The sequence below is a fragment of the Sciurus carolinensis genome, chromosome 11 (genome assembly GCF_902686445.1).
Source record: "Sciurus carolinensis chromosome 11, mSciCar1.2, whole genome shotgun sequence".
In the NCBI taxonomy this organism is placed as follows: Eukaryota; Metazoa; Chordata; class Mammalia; order Rodentia; family Sciuridae; genus Sciurus; species Sciurus carolinensis.
The window spans coordinates 129,650,315-129,664,292 of NC_062223.1; the positions used below are offsets into that span (position 1 = coordinate 129,650,315).

Sequence of the window (13,978 nt, forward strand, 5' to 3'; positions counted from 1 at the left end):
TCTGCAAGCAGATCTGGTGTGAGCTGATAATGTAGTCTACTTACTCTTAAATTTAAATGCCACGTAAATCACAGGAAAGATGTCTTTTGACTTGCTTTGAACTTGGAGAGGGTGGGGCACTTTCATATTTTTGTTATTTTCAGTTTTAATGGACATTAGTTAAAATGATTTGTGTTTCTTTGAGGTATCTTGATTATTGCTACTACTAAAATGTTTAGTAGGATAACTGTATAGAAATCACCATTTGTATTTTGGAATGTGAATTTCCTCCTGCCTTGTGCAAATCACATTGGCACATTTTCACCTTTTCAGTTTTAGACAAAGCTACAGGTTATTCATCTAAAAATTCTTGCCCTTCAGCATCACAGAACCTTAGAAATAAAGAACCAAGCCTGTGGTCTCCAATATTTGGTTTTCATAGAATAGTAAAACTATGAAGTAGTATTGGTTAGAGAAGGATGTTACTGCTAAATGTCACAAAATATATATATTTTTAAAACAGACTACTTATTTACTATTGCCATCATTTTATGAAAAACATTTTTAATAAAAACTAGATAGGGCCAGGCGCAGTGGCGGATGCCCATGATCCCATCTACTCAAGAGGCAGGAGATTCTTAACTTCTAGGCCAGCTTGGGCAACCTACACCCTATCTAAAAATCATACAACAACAGACCAGCCAGAAGAGTGCTTATGATTTGAGAACCAGGTTTGTGCTTAATATTCTGTAGAAAACCCTCTACCATAAAAATGTTTGTCAACTATGAATCAATAAGAATGATTTAAAAGGAACATATTTCATTGTTAGCATTTAATTGGTAGTCCTGGGTGTTTGTTACTTGAAATCATTTCACCCTTTTAAGGTTTAGGCCAATTCATCTCTGTACATTCTCCCCAATCCTGCACATGCTATTTAGCAAACTCTTTTTGGGGAGGCAGGTACTGGGGATTGAAAATGAGCATCGTGTTTATGTTGCACAAAAGTAAACACTAAGGTGAAGAGCAACTCAGTAACTTCCATGAGGTTATGTAGCTAGTAAGTACAGGAAATGTTCTTCAAGAAAATAAATTTAGAGAAATAATTTACATAGAGCTCCCTTGTCACAGAAGTGTCTCAGTAGTGACTACATATTCACCTGATCACAGTTAACCAGCCAACTGGAAGGTGGGCCAGTTAGAAAACCCAATGACTCCTAGTGATTTTCTTTTAAATGGTAGGGCCATGTTATTAAATTGTTCATGTATAAACATTTGGTGATAGATTCTCATTACCTTATGCATGTCCAGATTTAATATGTAAAGAAGGAATGCCTAGTCTTTTAAACCCATTTTGTGCCATCCTGGAGTTTGGAGATACATAGTCACATGGAGGCTTCATGTGCTTTTCACTTGAGTGCCCATAATTTAAGCACCCTTCTGTGTAATTGCAGCCAGAGAGAATTAAATCTTCAGGAGCCAATTTGATGATGCTTGCTCTGTAGCAGGCATTGTGTTTAGTGCTTCTGTGCATTATCTTAATTTAATCCCCACAACAGGCCTGAGAGGAATAGGTTTGTTAGCAATCCTGTTTCACAAATGAAGAAATCTAAAGCCCAATAGTAATAGCCACCAATACTTGAAGAGTTCCTTCTATGTGACAAGCACTATTTCAAACACTTCATCATCATTTTAGTAGAAGGAACAGGCTTAGATTAGGTGACTGCCATAAGTGGCATAGCTAGTCAGTGATGAAGCTGAAACTCAGTCATGTTTTGTATCTTAAAGCTATGTGCTTAGCTACCCCCTCATGCACTTCCTCTGAGGCACAAAGTGCAACAACAACAACAAAAAAAACTACTGGTGGGTCAAGGTAATCCCTGGAGTCTCTGTACCCCTGGAAATCAGTGTCTGAGACTTCCTTTTTTATAATGGCAGTTGGGAAGAAACACAGGAACTGGTGAAAAACTTGTTCATGATAATTTGAGTAAACACTGTGCTGCATCCCTTTTTAAAATTTTATTTATTTTTTTAAATATTATTTTAGATGTTGATAGACCTTTATTTTATTCATTTATTTGTATGTGGTGCTGAGAATTGAACCCAGTGCCTCATGCATACTAGGCAAGCACTGTAACCACTAAGCCACAACCCCAGCCGCCCCTTTTTTAAACAAAAATATTTTATGTAATTGTCTGTTTTCAATAGCTTCCTTTATAAAAACTCTTAACTCTCATCTCACACATAGTGAAAAACAGACCTCTATTAAATCATGGTGCTTGGATCTACACCAGTGAAATCCAGATGGACAAATTACTGTGTTCCTATAAAAAGCCTTGGAGACAGGCTAAGCCATTTTCAATCTTGGAAATGATACCTCATTTATGCTTTAATATTTAAAGCGCTAATGAAAGTAGGGGTTATTTGTATAAATTACTACCTCTGAAAATAATGCCCAACAGCTGGTATACATCTGTGTAAGAATAATAGCCTTTAACACTTGGAGTTTTTCTTCTATACTTAATTTACCAATTTCTAATTAGAATTAAGTTCAAATGTAAAAAAGAGGCCATGCATTTTCAATTGGTATAATGCAAACTGCCTTTTTTTTTTTTTTTTGTACTGGGGTTGAACCCAGTGGCACTTAATACACTGAAGCACATCCCCAGCCCTTTTTAATTTTTGAGACAGCTCTCAGGTGCTCAGCCTGTCCTTGAATTATGATCCTCCTGCCTCAGCTTCCTGGGTTGCTAAGATTTAGATGTATGTGCCACCATGCCTGGCTCAAACTGTCCTTTTTAAAAATGAGGTTGATTCATATTGCTTAAACTAGAACATGCTTAACAAGAATCTTGCTATTCTATCAGATAGTGGTTTGAAATGCTTGAGGCCTGAATATTTATTTATTTTAAAGTTTGCAAATTGTAGTCACCTCTTTTATATCAACGAAGGTGGAATTTCTGTATGGTAACCCCGGGTCAGAATTATAGTAGCCCTCTCATTGCAGAGAAACAAAATTTAATATATGTATACCTGCAGCTTTACTACATTAGGACATGTGCCTGTGTTTGGAATAAATAACATGCTTTTCAGGTATTGAATCTGCTTTGTTGTTTGACCTAAAAATATGTTCTGTCAGTCCTCACCAGGCATTTCTTTTTGAACTAATTTTAGACTTTAAATAAAAGATACTTTTATTTATTTATAAAAGATAGTTTCAAAGATACTACTGAGTTTCTTGTGCCTCCCATTAATGCTAATATTTTAAGTAACTCAGAGCAATTATTAAAAAAAAAAAAAACCTACAAATGTTACATTGGCACAGCTTATGCAAATAATTGCTTCAGTGTCCCCACTAATGTCCTTTTCCTATTCCAGGGTTCTGTCCAGGCTCCCATACTGCATTTACTTGTCATTTCTGCTTAGTCTTCCGATTTGCAACATTCCCTCAGTGTTTCCTGATCATTTGTTGTTGTTGCTTGATTTTTTTTTTTTTTTTTTTTTTTTTTTTTAAGTTTTGTTTTGGACCTTGGGATGGAACCCAGGTCCTCATGCATGCTAAGCAAGCACTTTACCACTGAGCTACCTCCCCAGCCCTTGATCAGTATTCTTAAATTTCTTATTGCTGGGGAAGTTAACTTTGTGTATGTGTGTGTGTGTGTGTGTGTGTTGCAGGGAGGTCTTGGGTATTGAACCCAGAGGTGCAAACACTGAGCTACAACCCCAGCCCTTTTTATTTTTTATTTTGAGACAGGGTCTCATTAAATTGCTGAGACTGGCTTCTAATTTGTGATCCTCTTGTTTCAGTCTCTCAGAGTATCTGGGATTACAGGAAAGTACTACTGTGCTTGGCAACATTGATGTTCTGATGGGTGTCTGTACTTTAAAGTAATTGCCTTTCCTTTTATAACTTAGAAATACCTTGGGGAAATACCTTTAAAGTATGCTAAAAACAGGATTTTTTTTCACTTTATACAGTTAAGTAAATTTTTGATGGTTTTTAGGCTCAGATTAAGTTATCATAATTTATGAGTCATGAATTATGACTGCAATGTTCATCTTTCAGCACTTGAATAAACAGGAATGAAAATAGTATATAGTGTCTTCAAATCTTTTAATAGATTGCCATTTACTGACTTTTTCTTTAACTTGTACAGGAGCGTTACATCTTTTGCAATCACTAACCTCCAATTGTAACTAGACCTGTGAAGGTCTACTTCATCAGTGTTTATTAAAACTGGAACTGTGTTGACTTGCTTTCACAGGGTGGAGCCTGTCTGTAAAGCAATGCCTTCCCATCCAAGGAAACATGGTTCTGCCCCGTAGTAGGACAAATTCCTGCTCTTTGGTATGTGCTCTCTTTATAGCAGCAGGCATTTTCACAAACCCTAGAGCTGATTTGATTTTGGGGCAATAGCTTTAGTGAGGGTAGAAATAACTGAGCCTATACTGTGGCTTTGGAGTAGGACTGCTGCCTTGGTCTTGAATGAGTTTTATGAAAGGAATGGAAGTAGGGGTTAGGTGACCCCAGGAGTAGTGTCTTTTGAAGTGGTTATTAAGAGACCTGATTTATCATAGGTTCAGATTTAGATTTATTATATTCACATATTTATTGCTCGAAATTATTTCAGGGTTTCAACCAACTTACTAGAAGCAGTTTTTACCAAGTTGAATTCCTGTCCTTGGATAGCTAAACTCTTTTCCCCAAGCTAAATTAATAAAATGGAATTTCTTATTAAGAATGAATTATTAAGTAAAGTGGAAGCACTGACTAGGAAAGCAATTGATGCAATTTGTTTTCAAAGCCTTAAAAGTGCTGCAATGTGCATAGATCACAAAGACTGGCTTAAGTGCCAACACATGGGGCATTAATTTTCTTTCATGGAGAATTCCAGGTTCACAGGATATCAGAAATGCTGACTTGGCAGTGAAATCCCATTTGTAACATGTTAGATTAGGAAGCAAATTGATTTATATGTTGATGTAATGGATCAAGGCGCACAGTCTGCCTAAGAAAATGGAAAGCACATTAAATAAGAGCATTTTCAAAGTAAAGAAGTCCAAACATTATAGAAAAAGTTACCCTATCATACTTTAGGTAAGGTTGGGGTATGTTTGATTAGTTGATTCCTAGACAGGGTCCACAGAGACTTTTTATATTTCAAATGATATCTTCTTGAGAGTCTCTCATGACCACAAGGATTAATCTTTCTGAACTCAGAAGTGAATCACTATGGCTTATTAGCTGTCTGGATTGATTCCAGTTACTTTCCTTTTTCTTGGTGGTAACTGTTGTGAGGATCTGTTGCTGTTTAGCTCTTCTTCCTGTTGCTTTAACCTCTGGTATTTTAGATTCTCTTTAGGGAAGGTAATGCTGACCATCTCAGTGCAGAGATCAAATGCACTTACTACTGATGTATTGACCTCCGTGGTTGACCCATAAACTGAACTTTTATACTCTTGGAACTCTTGTGGTCTTATAGCCAACAATCATAATGAGTAACATGTGGAACATAATCTTTGGTGCTGATGAATGTCTGCCTGTACTAAATTTGATCACTTCAGGACTGTGGCTTGGGTGAGCTCATATAACAAATTGACACTTGTTTCTTACTTTGTATTGTTTTTGGAATTTAAGGTGTAGATGTTCTCCCCATGCCCCTCTCTATTCTTCTACCCCAAATCCTGTTCTGCAGCTGTGTTTAATGTTGAAGTATACAAGCCACAGAGAGAATTTAGGAAACATTGCTCGGAATCTTTTGTAGTAAATTTAGAAAACGTATTCCTTCTGACCTGTCGATTTGACTTTCTCATTTACATATATATTATGTCTTTCTAAATTTTCTTCATTTTTTTCTTTCTTCTCCCCTCCCCTCCCCTCTTTTTGGGGTACTTGGGATTGAACTCAGGGGCACTCAACCACTGAGCCAACCGTATTTTGTATGTTATTTAGAGAGGGTCTCACTGAGTTGCCTAGTGCCTCGCTTTTGCTGAGACTGGCTTTGAACTTGCAATCCTCCTGTCTCAGCCTCCTGAGCTGCTTGGATTACAGGTGTGGGCCACTGCACCCACTTCTTCATTTATTTCTATCTGGGCATTTGAAGTAGGAAACAAAGAACTTGGGAAGAGTAGTACTGGTTTTGGTATACACAAGAAGTCCCCTGGGATTTCTTTGCCTTTATCTCTGTATATATCCATTTTCTTCTGTATCATAATCTAGATTTCTAACCAAGATTCTTAGTTACAAATTGCAAAAGAAGAGCCTTCTTTTGTTATTCTGGTGGGGGTGAAATGCAGGTCTCCCTCATGCTAAGCAAGCTCTCTATGACCGAGCTACATCCTAAGCCCAAGAAGAGGTTCTTCCTTTGGTGCACATCTTGAACTTCATTGTGATAATTAAGCACATTTGTGTTGTGCATCCTCTATACCTTTTAATGTATTGTTTGCATTAAACACATTGTTTGAATTTATAGTACTTCTGTACATAAGTATGTGTTCCTTTCTTCAGATATCTTTAATTTTTTTCCTTCTTTGAAGGAAGCAGGAATTCACATCAGTCTGTAGCTTCATATGCAATTTTACTGAAGGCATAGGACCTGGGACCTTCTCTTTTAATAAATGATTGTTGATCACAGCAGGACTACAATCAGTTTAATTAATAAAGGTGCTAATTGTTTGTTGGATTTAATTATTCCCAACCTTCATAGATCTTGACAACATTTTAATTCCAAATTAGCTTTTCTATAGTGATCCAGCAGGTATTTGTGCTTCCTTCTCCTGAGTGGAAAGGAGGCTGATTTTAATAAGCTCTGTTTTATTTCATTATTAGCAATTGTTGCTTATTTCATACTATACCTAATTTATAAATTAAACTTTATCATAGGTGCGTGTCTACATAGAAAAAATATTACTTATAGGGTTCAGTACTCTGGTTTCAGGCATCTACTAGTAGAACACATTCCTAAAAATGGGTGGACAAGTATAATACTAGCTGTACCTCTGTGCTTGTTTCTTTGCAGGAGACTTACCACCATAATTCCTAAATGGTATTTCTTGCCTATAATTTCTGAGATTATTAATAGTTAAGTTCTGGTCATATAACAAGAGGATACTGACCAAAGTCTTTATGGAATATATAATTATTTTTATCCAAATCCAACAAAAGATAAACTTGTTAATGGAATTCCCTTTTTTTCCCCTTCTTTCCTTCCTTCCTTCTTCCCTCCCTCCCATCCATCCATCCATCCATCCATCCTCCCTCCCTCCCTCCCTCCCTCCCTTCCGTGCTGGTGATAGAACCCAGGGGCTCTGTACCAGTGAGCTACATCCCCAGCCTTTTTTAAAAAAAACTTCCTTTGAAACAGGTCTTGTTAAGTTACCAAGGCCAGGCTTGAACTTGTGATTCTTCTGCTTCATCCTCTCTAGTTGCTGAGATCTGTAAACATGTAATGAAGAGTGGACTAATAGGAAGCAAGAGTGGAGGAAGGGAAAGGCTCAGGAAGTCAAAGGTGAATAGTCCAAAAGAAGGAAAATGGTAGCTTAGGTCAACTTAGCTGAGATTGATCTTTGTTACCCAGCTGGCCTCACTCCTGGGCTCAAGCAGTCCTTCTGCCTCAAATTCCCTAGTAGCTTGAGCAGTAGGCACAAGTTATACCCAACTCAGGAAGTTTCCATGAATGATGCCCCCACATGTTGAATAATGCAGACTATGGTAGTTGGTTTTTCATTACTGTAATAAGATACCTGAGATAATCAAACTAAAAGGAGAAAAGGATTATTTTGGCTCAGTGTAGAGGTTTCAGATTGTGGTTGGTAGGGTCCTGTTCTTTTGGGTGTGTGGTGTGGCAAAACATCATTTTTCGGCATGGCAGAAAAAACTGCTCACCTCATGGTGACTGGGAAGTAAAGAGACAAGAAGGGCTGGGGTCCCAGTGTCCTTTGAAGGGCATGCCCCAGTGACCTAACTTCCTCCCACTAGGTTCTACCTCCTAAAGGTTCCTCCACTTTGCAATAACACCACAGGCTAGTCACCAAACTTTCAACACATAGACCTTTTAGGGGGAGGATCAAGATCTAAACAGTAACACAAGCCAAAATTGACATCATCCTCTTTCTCCCCTGCCGTATCTTACTTGTCCTCAGGTCTTGCCCATTTTCCTTTTGCTCTTGAATCTCAGTTTACCATATCACTTCAGCCCAAGCTACCATATCCTTTTGAACTGTATATCTCTGACTTTCAGAGACATTTCCCTGCTTACACTCTGCTTTCCTTTGAGTTCGTTCTTCATCCTGCAACCAGGAAAAGCAACAGAGTTACATTTTGAAAGTAGTAACTTTGTGCTTAAAATCTCTCAACATTTCTAGTGATAAAGACTGAAATTCTTGGGCTGGGTTAGTAGCTCAGTGGTAGAAGGCTTGAATTTGATCCTCAGCACCACATAAAAAGAAATATATAAAATAAAGGTATTGTGTCCATCTACAACTAAATATTTTTTTAAAAGACGAATTCTTTCCATTTACAGACTGTCTAGAACTATTTTTGCATTCCTCTCCACCTTTTCTCTACCTCATGGTTATGTTTTCTTTATGGAAGATGCCCAAAGCTCTACTCAAGCTTCACTCTTTTCAGGAAGATTCTTTGATCATCTTTCTATCCAACTCTGGGTCAGATACCTTTCTGTATATTTTCTCAGCACTCTGTTCTTTTCCTTCTTAGAACTGGGAATATAATCACATTTTTGTGTGAATTTTGACTGTGCATTAGACCAGGAGCACTGAGAGAGTGGGGCATGACCTGTTCGTCCTTGTGTGCTAAGCATTTAGCACATTGCCTTCAAAATAATCGCTTAATAAAATTTTTATTGTTGTATGAGTGAATTAAGTAAAATTACTGGAACTTGAACCATTCTCTATTTTGGTGGCTTTGGTATATGAAGAAATGAATAGATTTGCTTTGTAGTAGGGTAGACTGCAGTCAGGTTGTAGTTTCTCAGGTTTGAAGTATCCCAGGTTGGAATTGGGGTCTAGATTTCCAATTGACCTTTCTCTTTGAGCCTAGGTGTCCTTAGGCCATTTTAAAATTCTATGGAAAGGGTTTTTTATATGAAGATAAAATTGATAAATAACAAACTTTATCAAAAAAGTCAATTTTGTCACAAACCACTGAATGACTGTTCTGCCAACCTTTTTGTAGTAATCCTGGACTTTTCTGCCTTCTTTGGTAGGCTCTTGCAGCCAATGCTGGGACAGGATTTGCTGTTGCCGAACCACAAATTGCAATGTTCTGTGGGAAATTAAATATGCATGTGAATATCCAGACTGGGAAATGGGAACCTGACCCAACAGGCACCAAGAGCTGCTTTGGAACAAAAGAAGAAGTTCTTCAGTACTGTCAGGAGGTAAGATTGTTGTCAGGCAGTTAAAACTACCCTTTTTTCTTTTCTGGGTCAGGATTGAATCTGTTTACCTTGAAAATAGATATTCTTACATTCTTTGACTTAGGACAAGATGCCAATAACTGGAGCCCTAGGCCTTTTGCTTCTAAATGTGTGGTATGACTGAGATCTCTCAAAGGCTTTGCCTGTGTGCTTTGTGAGGTCTCAGTTCCTTCCAGAAGGAATACTCCAGAAACTTGGCAAGTTCTATAGAAGCACAGCTTGGGTACGTGGGTGCTTCCTATCAGTCTTGGGAGGATGGAAAGCAAAACATGTCATGTGTATGTATGCTTGTTTTCTACTTGCTAATAGAAAGTCACCAGTATTGTAAGTGATCATCTTAAATCTGACTTAGCTTCCCTTTTGGTCCAAAGAGAAAAGGATGTTCAAAGAGAATGAGATGTTTTAACTTCTTACCAAGGACAACTTATAAGGCCAGGAGTGAAATATCGTTCTATAATTTCATTGATGGATATTTCCATAGACTTTCCTAACTCGGTGATTTACCCATGCCCTGTAAAGGAACTTGATACCAGTTGGATTTGTTTTGAGTTGAAAGCCTGCTGCTTTTGTTTGTCCTTAAATACAAATTCCTTATTAAAAGAGAATGCATGAGAGCAGTCAGAAATCTAACCTGTCAAAGGAAAACTAATAGTTCATATCTTTTTACTTCGTGACTTAAGTTGGAACCACAGGGTTGGTGGAGTGGAACTTCAGATTTACGTAGAATAAGATTAGAGGCTACTTATCCTTATTTGAAAGTGCACGATTATCTGCAGGTCAATTTATTGTATTTGCATGTTTTTTTCCTTAACAGATGTATCCAGAATTGAAGATCACAAATGTGATGGAAGCAAACCAGCCCGTCAGTATTGACAATTGGTGCCGGAGGGACAAAAAACAGTGCAAGAATCACATTGTTATACCTTTCAAGTGTCTTGGTAAGTGTTTTGAGTTACTTTTCAGAAAGTGCCCCTCTTTAAATTTAATTTTCTCTAGGCATACAGTGCAGTATCTGCATCTGTAAAGATGAACTTAACTAGGAAATTTGTCCTTTGTATAGGCACACTTTCCCATGTTGGTGGTTGATTTCTCAGTGATTACTAACTACCTCTTCCATTGTAGACATCCTCAGTCTAGAGGATGTATAAGTAAGAGTGCTGCCCAAGAGCAGTCCAGCTTTTCCCTCTTATTAACAATTTGAAATTAATGTTTGACAGTGATAGTAGAGAGGGGTGCTAAAAAAGCAGTCCAAGGAAGAGTCTTCTCTCTCCCTTACTTCATCTGCATTATACCAGACTTCTGGTAGTGTTCAGGAGAAGAAAAGGTGACTCATAGTAACAGATGCCAGGGCCAGATGCTGTGGAACCTGCCATTCTGAAGGGTTTGGGGCTTACTGAGGTGTTTTTGATGCCATTGGTGGTGTTGCATTTGGAGCCAACTTGAGTAAAGCTTTGACAGTGTATTATTCAGAAACAAGGTTGTTATTTAGTGAGTGTAGTCATCCTAACTATTCCTCCTCTGAATGATGCTCACAAATCTGGAGTCTGGGCAATTAAGGAACAGATTTGGTCATAGATGGATAAAAGGGCAAAAAATGGACTTAAGTGATCCATGATAATCTTAACATAGATATGGCATTAACAGAGACATCTTGAGTTGTTCTGTAGATACATCTATTTTGAAATGTCAGTTAAACTTATTCCCCTCTGTCTCTTTGTTAAAACATTTTCTTGAACTACAGACAGCAGCAAAGTAGAATGCTACTTTTCTTTGTCTAACATTTAGCAAGGAACAGGAAGAATAAGCACTTGAAGGAACAGTATTTAAAATACTAAGCAGTTAACTTAGTTTTAAGAACACTCAGTGGGGGGAAGAGGGACACTGTGCATGCATAACACCATTTACTTTAAAATCGAGCATCTTGTAGTGTGAAACAAATTTTTGTATGATGCATTTTAAGGATGTTCTTTCTTTCCATTTGGCTCTGAGAAATCTCTGTGAGGTTTCATTCATTCTTTGTAACATTTTCAACTAAAAGTGAAACAAGATAAATATAAAGTATGCATTTGTGTGCTTTGCCATGCTGAATATTGTACCCAGGACCTTAGGCATTCTGGGCAAGCACTCTACCATTAAGCTACACTCCCAGGCTAAGAGATTATTTTTGAATATTTGTGGACAATAGAAAGTACTTAAAATTGTTTTGCATCCTTCCCTCTAAAGACTTTGCATTCTAATCTTCCTGTTTGTTGTTGCCTGCCAGCTCTACTGTGCATCTAGACTTCCAAGTGAAACCTGGGACCTATATGATTCTTCTAGTATCATTTATCTCCCCATATTCATTTCAGTTTTTTTATTTTTGTTTTTTTTTGTTTTTTTAAACCAGGGATTGAACACAGTGCTGCTTAACCATATCCCCAGTCTTTTATTTTGAGACAGGATCTCAGTAGGTTGCTTACAACCTTGCACACGCAGTTGCTGGGGCTGGCTTTAAACCTCTGATCCTCCTGTCTCAACCTCCTGAACTGCTGGGATTACCAGGTGTGTGCCACCATGCCTGACCCATTTCAGTTTTAAAGTCACCTTTTTACCTCTTACATATGGCTTATACCCATGATTCCCAAACTGCTCTGGAGTACCCCAGGGGTTGCAAGAAACTCAAAAAGGGTATTGCAGGATATATTTTATTTGCAAGGGAAACAAGACATACGTCAGGTGTTCTGCATACTACTATCTGGAGGTAGTTGTATTTCAACATTATTTGTCTTGTGAAGACTTCATGTCTTTATGAAGCTGTGTTTTCAGTGGTTCCTGTGGACAAAAGCAAGCATCCCATTAAAAATCACTGTAGAAGAAGAATCAAGGGTGTGATAATCAGTCTGATTGCAGTATGGAGGGAGTTGTGCAGTGACCAATATGCACTTAGTGGTTGGATGCAAATACTTAAGAGAGTTTGTTTTTTGACCCAACTACTTATCTTTAAATATTTTTTTGGCCTAGGATGCTGTGAAAAAATGGAAATGCTTGTAGTGCTGTTAGTTGAGGAAATTTGTAAATTTCTGGATTATGTCCTCCATCAGATTCTCACTGCTCTAACTCAGGCTTTGGTATCTTCTTGTCCCAATTGTGACAGCAGCCTCCATGTATTTCTGAGTTCTGTCGTCCAGCCTGTTGCCCTTGGGTGATCTAAAGTGAAAATCAAATTGTGTCCCTTCTGTATGTAAAACTCTTTAGTATTTTTTCTTTACCTAAAATAATTTTAAAACTTCTTGGGCATGGTGACATATACCTATAATACACCTGTATTACATACACCTGTAATCCCAGCTGTTTGGGAAGGTGAGGGAGGAGGGTCAAAAGTTCAAGGCCATGCTGAGTACGTTAGTGAGACCCTGTCTCAAAAGGAAAAGGGCTGGGGTTGTAGCTCAGTGGTAGAGCACTCATACCTGAGGCCCTAGATTCAATCCTTAGTACAAAAAAATAATAGTAATAATCACCTTCCAAAATCTGCTGACCCTTGACTTTACCCTGCCTTGTTATCTACCACTCCTTGTTCCATGCTTCATTTAGTTTATGCATTTTTGAGAGGAATGACAGAATTTTGTATTGTATTAGTAGTTGCATGATGTCAGTTTGTTCTGTTATTGTTGATATTTTTATCAGCTGGCTAAGATGCTGTTATGGTTTGGATATGAGATGTTCCCCAAAAGCTCTGTGTTAATGCAGAAATATCCACAGGGCAAATGATTGAATTATGAGAGCTGTAACATAATTAGTCCATGCTAGCTTGAATGGACTGACTGGGTGGTAACTATAGGCAGGTGGGACATGACTGAAGGAGGTGTTACTGGTGCTGTGCCCTAGAAGTGTGCATCTTACCTGCAGCCCCTATCCTCTCTCTCTTTCTGCTTCCTGGCTACTGTAGGGGGAGCAGCTTCCCTTCTTCACACACTTCCCATGATATGCTGCCTCACTTTGGGCCCAGAAAAATGGAGTCAGCTATACATGGACTGAGACCTCTGAAACCATGAGCCCCAAATAAACTTTCCTTCCTCTTTTTCTTGTAAGGTACTTTGGTCATAGGGATACAAAAGCTAACTTTAAACAGATGGTGTCAGATTTCAGTTATTTCATTATGTACTTATTGTCTAGATTTGAAACTGTGGAAGCCATTTTATGCTGTTTCCTATATCCTTTTAACATGTCCCTGTCATTCTTCAAGGACTTACTTTCTGGTACAAAAGATTATCTAAGTGCTTTCTGGATTTTCCCTTGCCCATGCCTGGAGTAATCCATTTCTTCAAAAAATCTTGGTTTCTTATTGGGAATGATAGTAGAAACCAGGATCCTGGGGTACTGGGGATCTGGGCCTTAGGAATGCTTACCTCTGATCAGGGTGTTATTGTTTCTGGGCATACTCAATAAACAGAGCTAAGAAGTACATGTATATATTACATGTCCAGATACCCCCAAATCTACATTTCCTTATCAACCTGTGAGTGTCTATTAAAATCAATGACTTTGTAGTGATCACTCAAATTTCAGTATTCTCTGTATATTTTCT

The 13,978-nt window shown here is 38.0% G+C and overlaps 1 protein-coding gene across 4 annotated transcripts in view; it reads left to right on the forward strand.

Annotated features, from left to right (window-relative positions):
• The window catches only part of Aplp2 (amyloid beta precursor like protein 2), a 63,051-nt gene that overhangs the window by 18,000 nt on the left and 31,073 nt on the right, over nt 1-13,978 (forward strand). For all 4 annotated transcript variants that reach the window (XM_047516571.1, XM_047516569.1, XM_047516570.1 and 1 more), the window contains exons 2-3: nt 9,202-9,375; nt 10,229-10,352. In XM_047516571.1, coding sequence (XP_047372527.1) covers nt 9,202-9,375; nt 10,229-10,352 — 298 coding nt within the window. The remainder of the gene's footprint in view (nt 1-9,201; nt 9,376-10,228; nt 10,353-13,978) is intronic.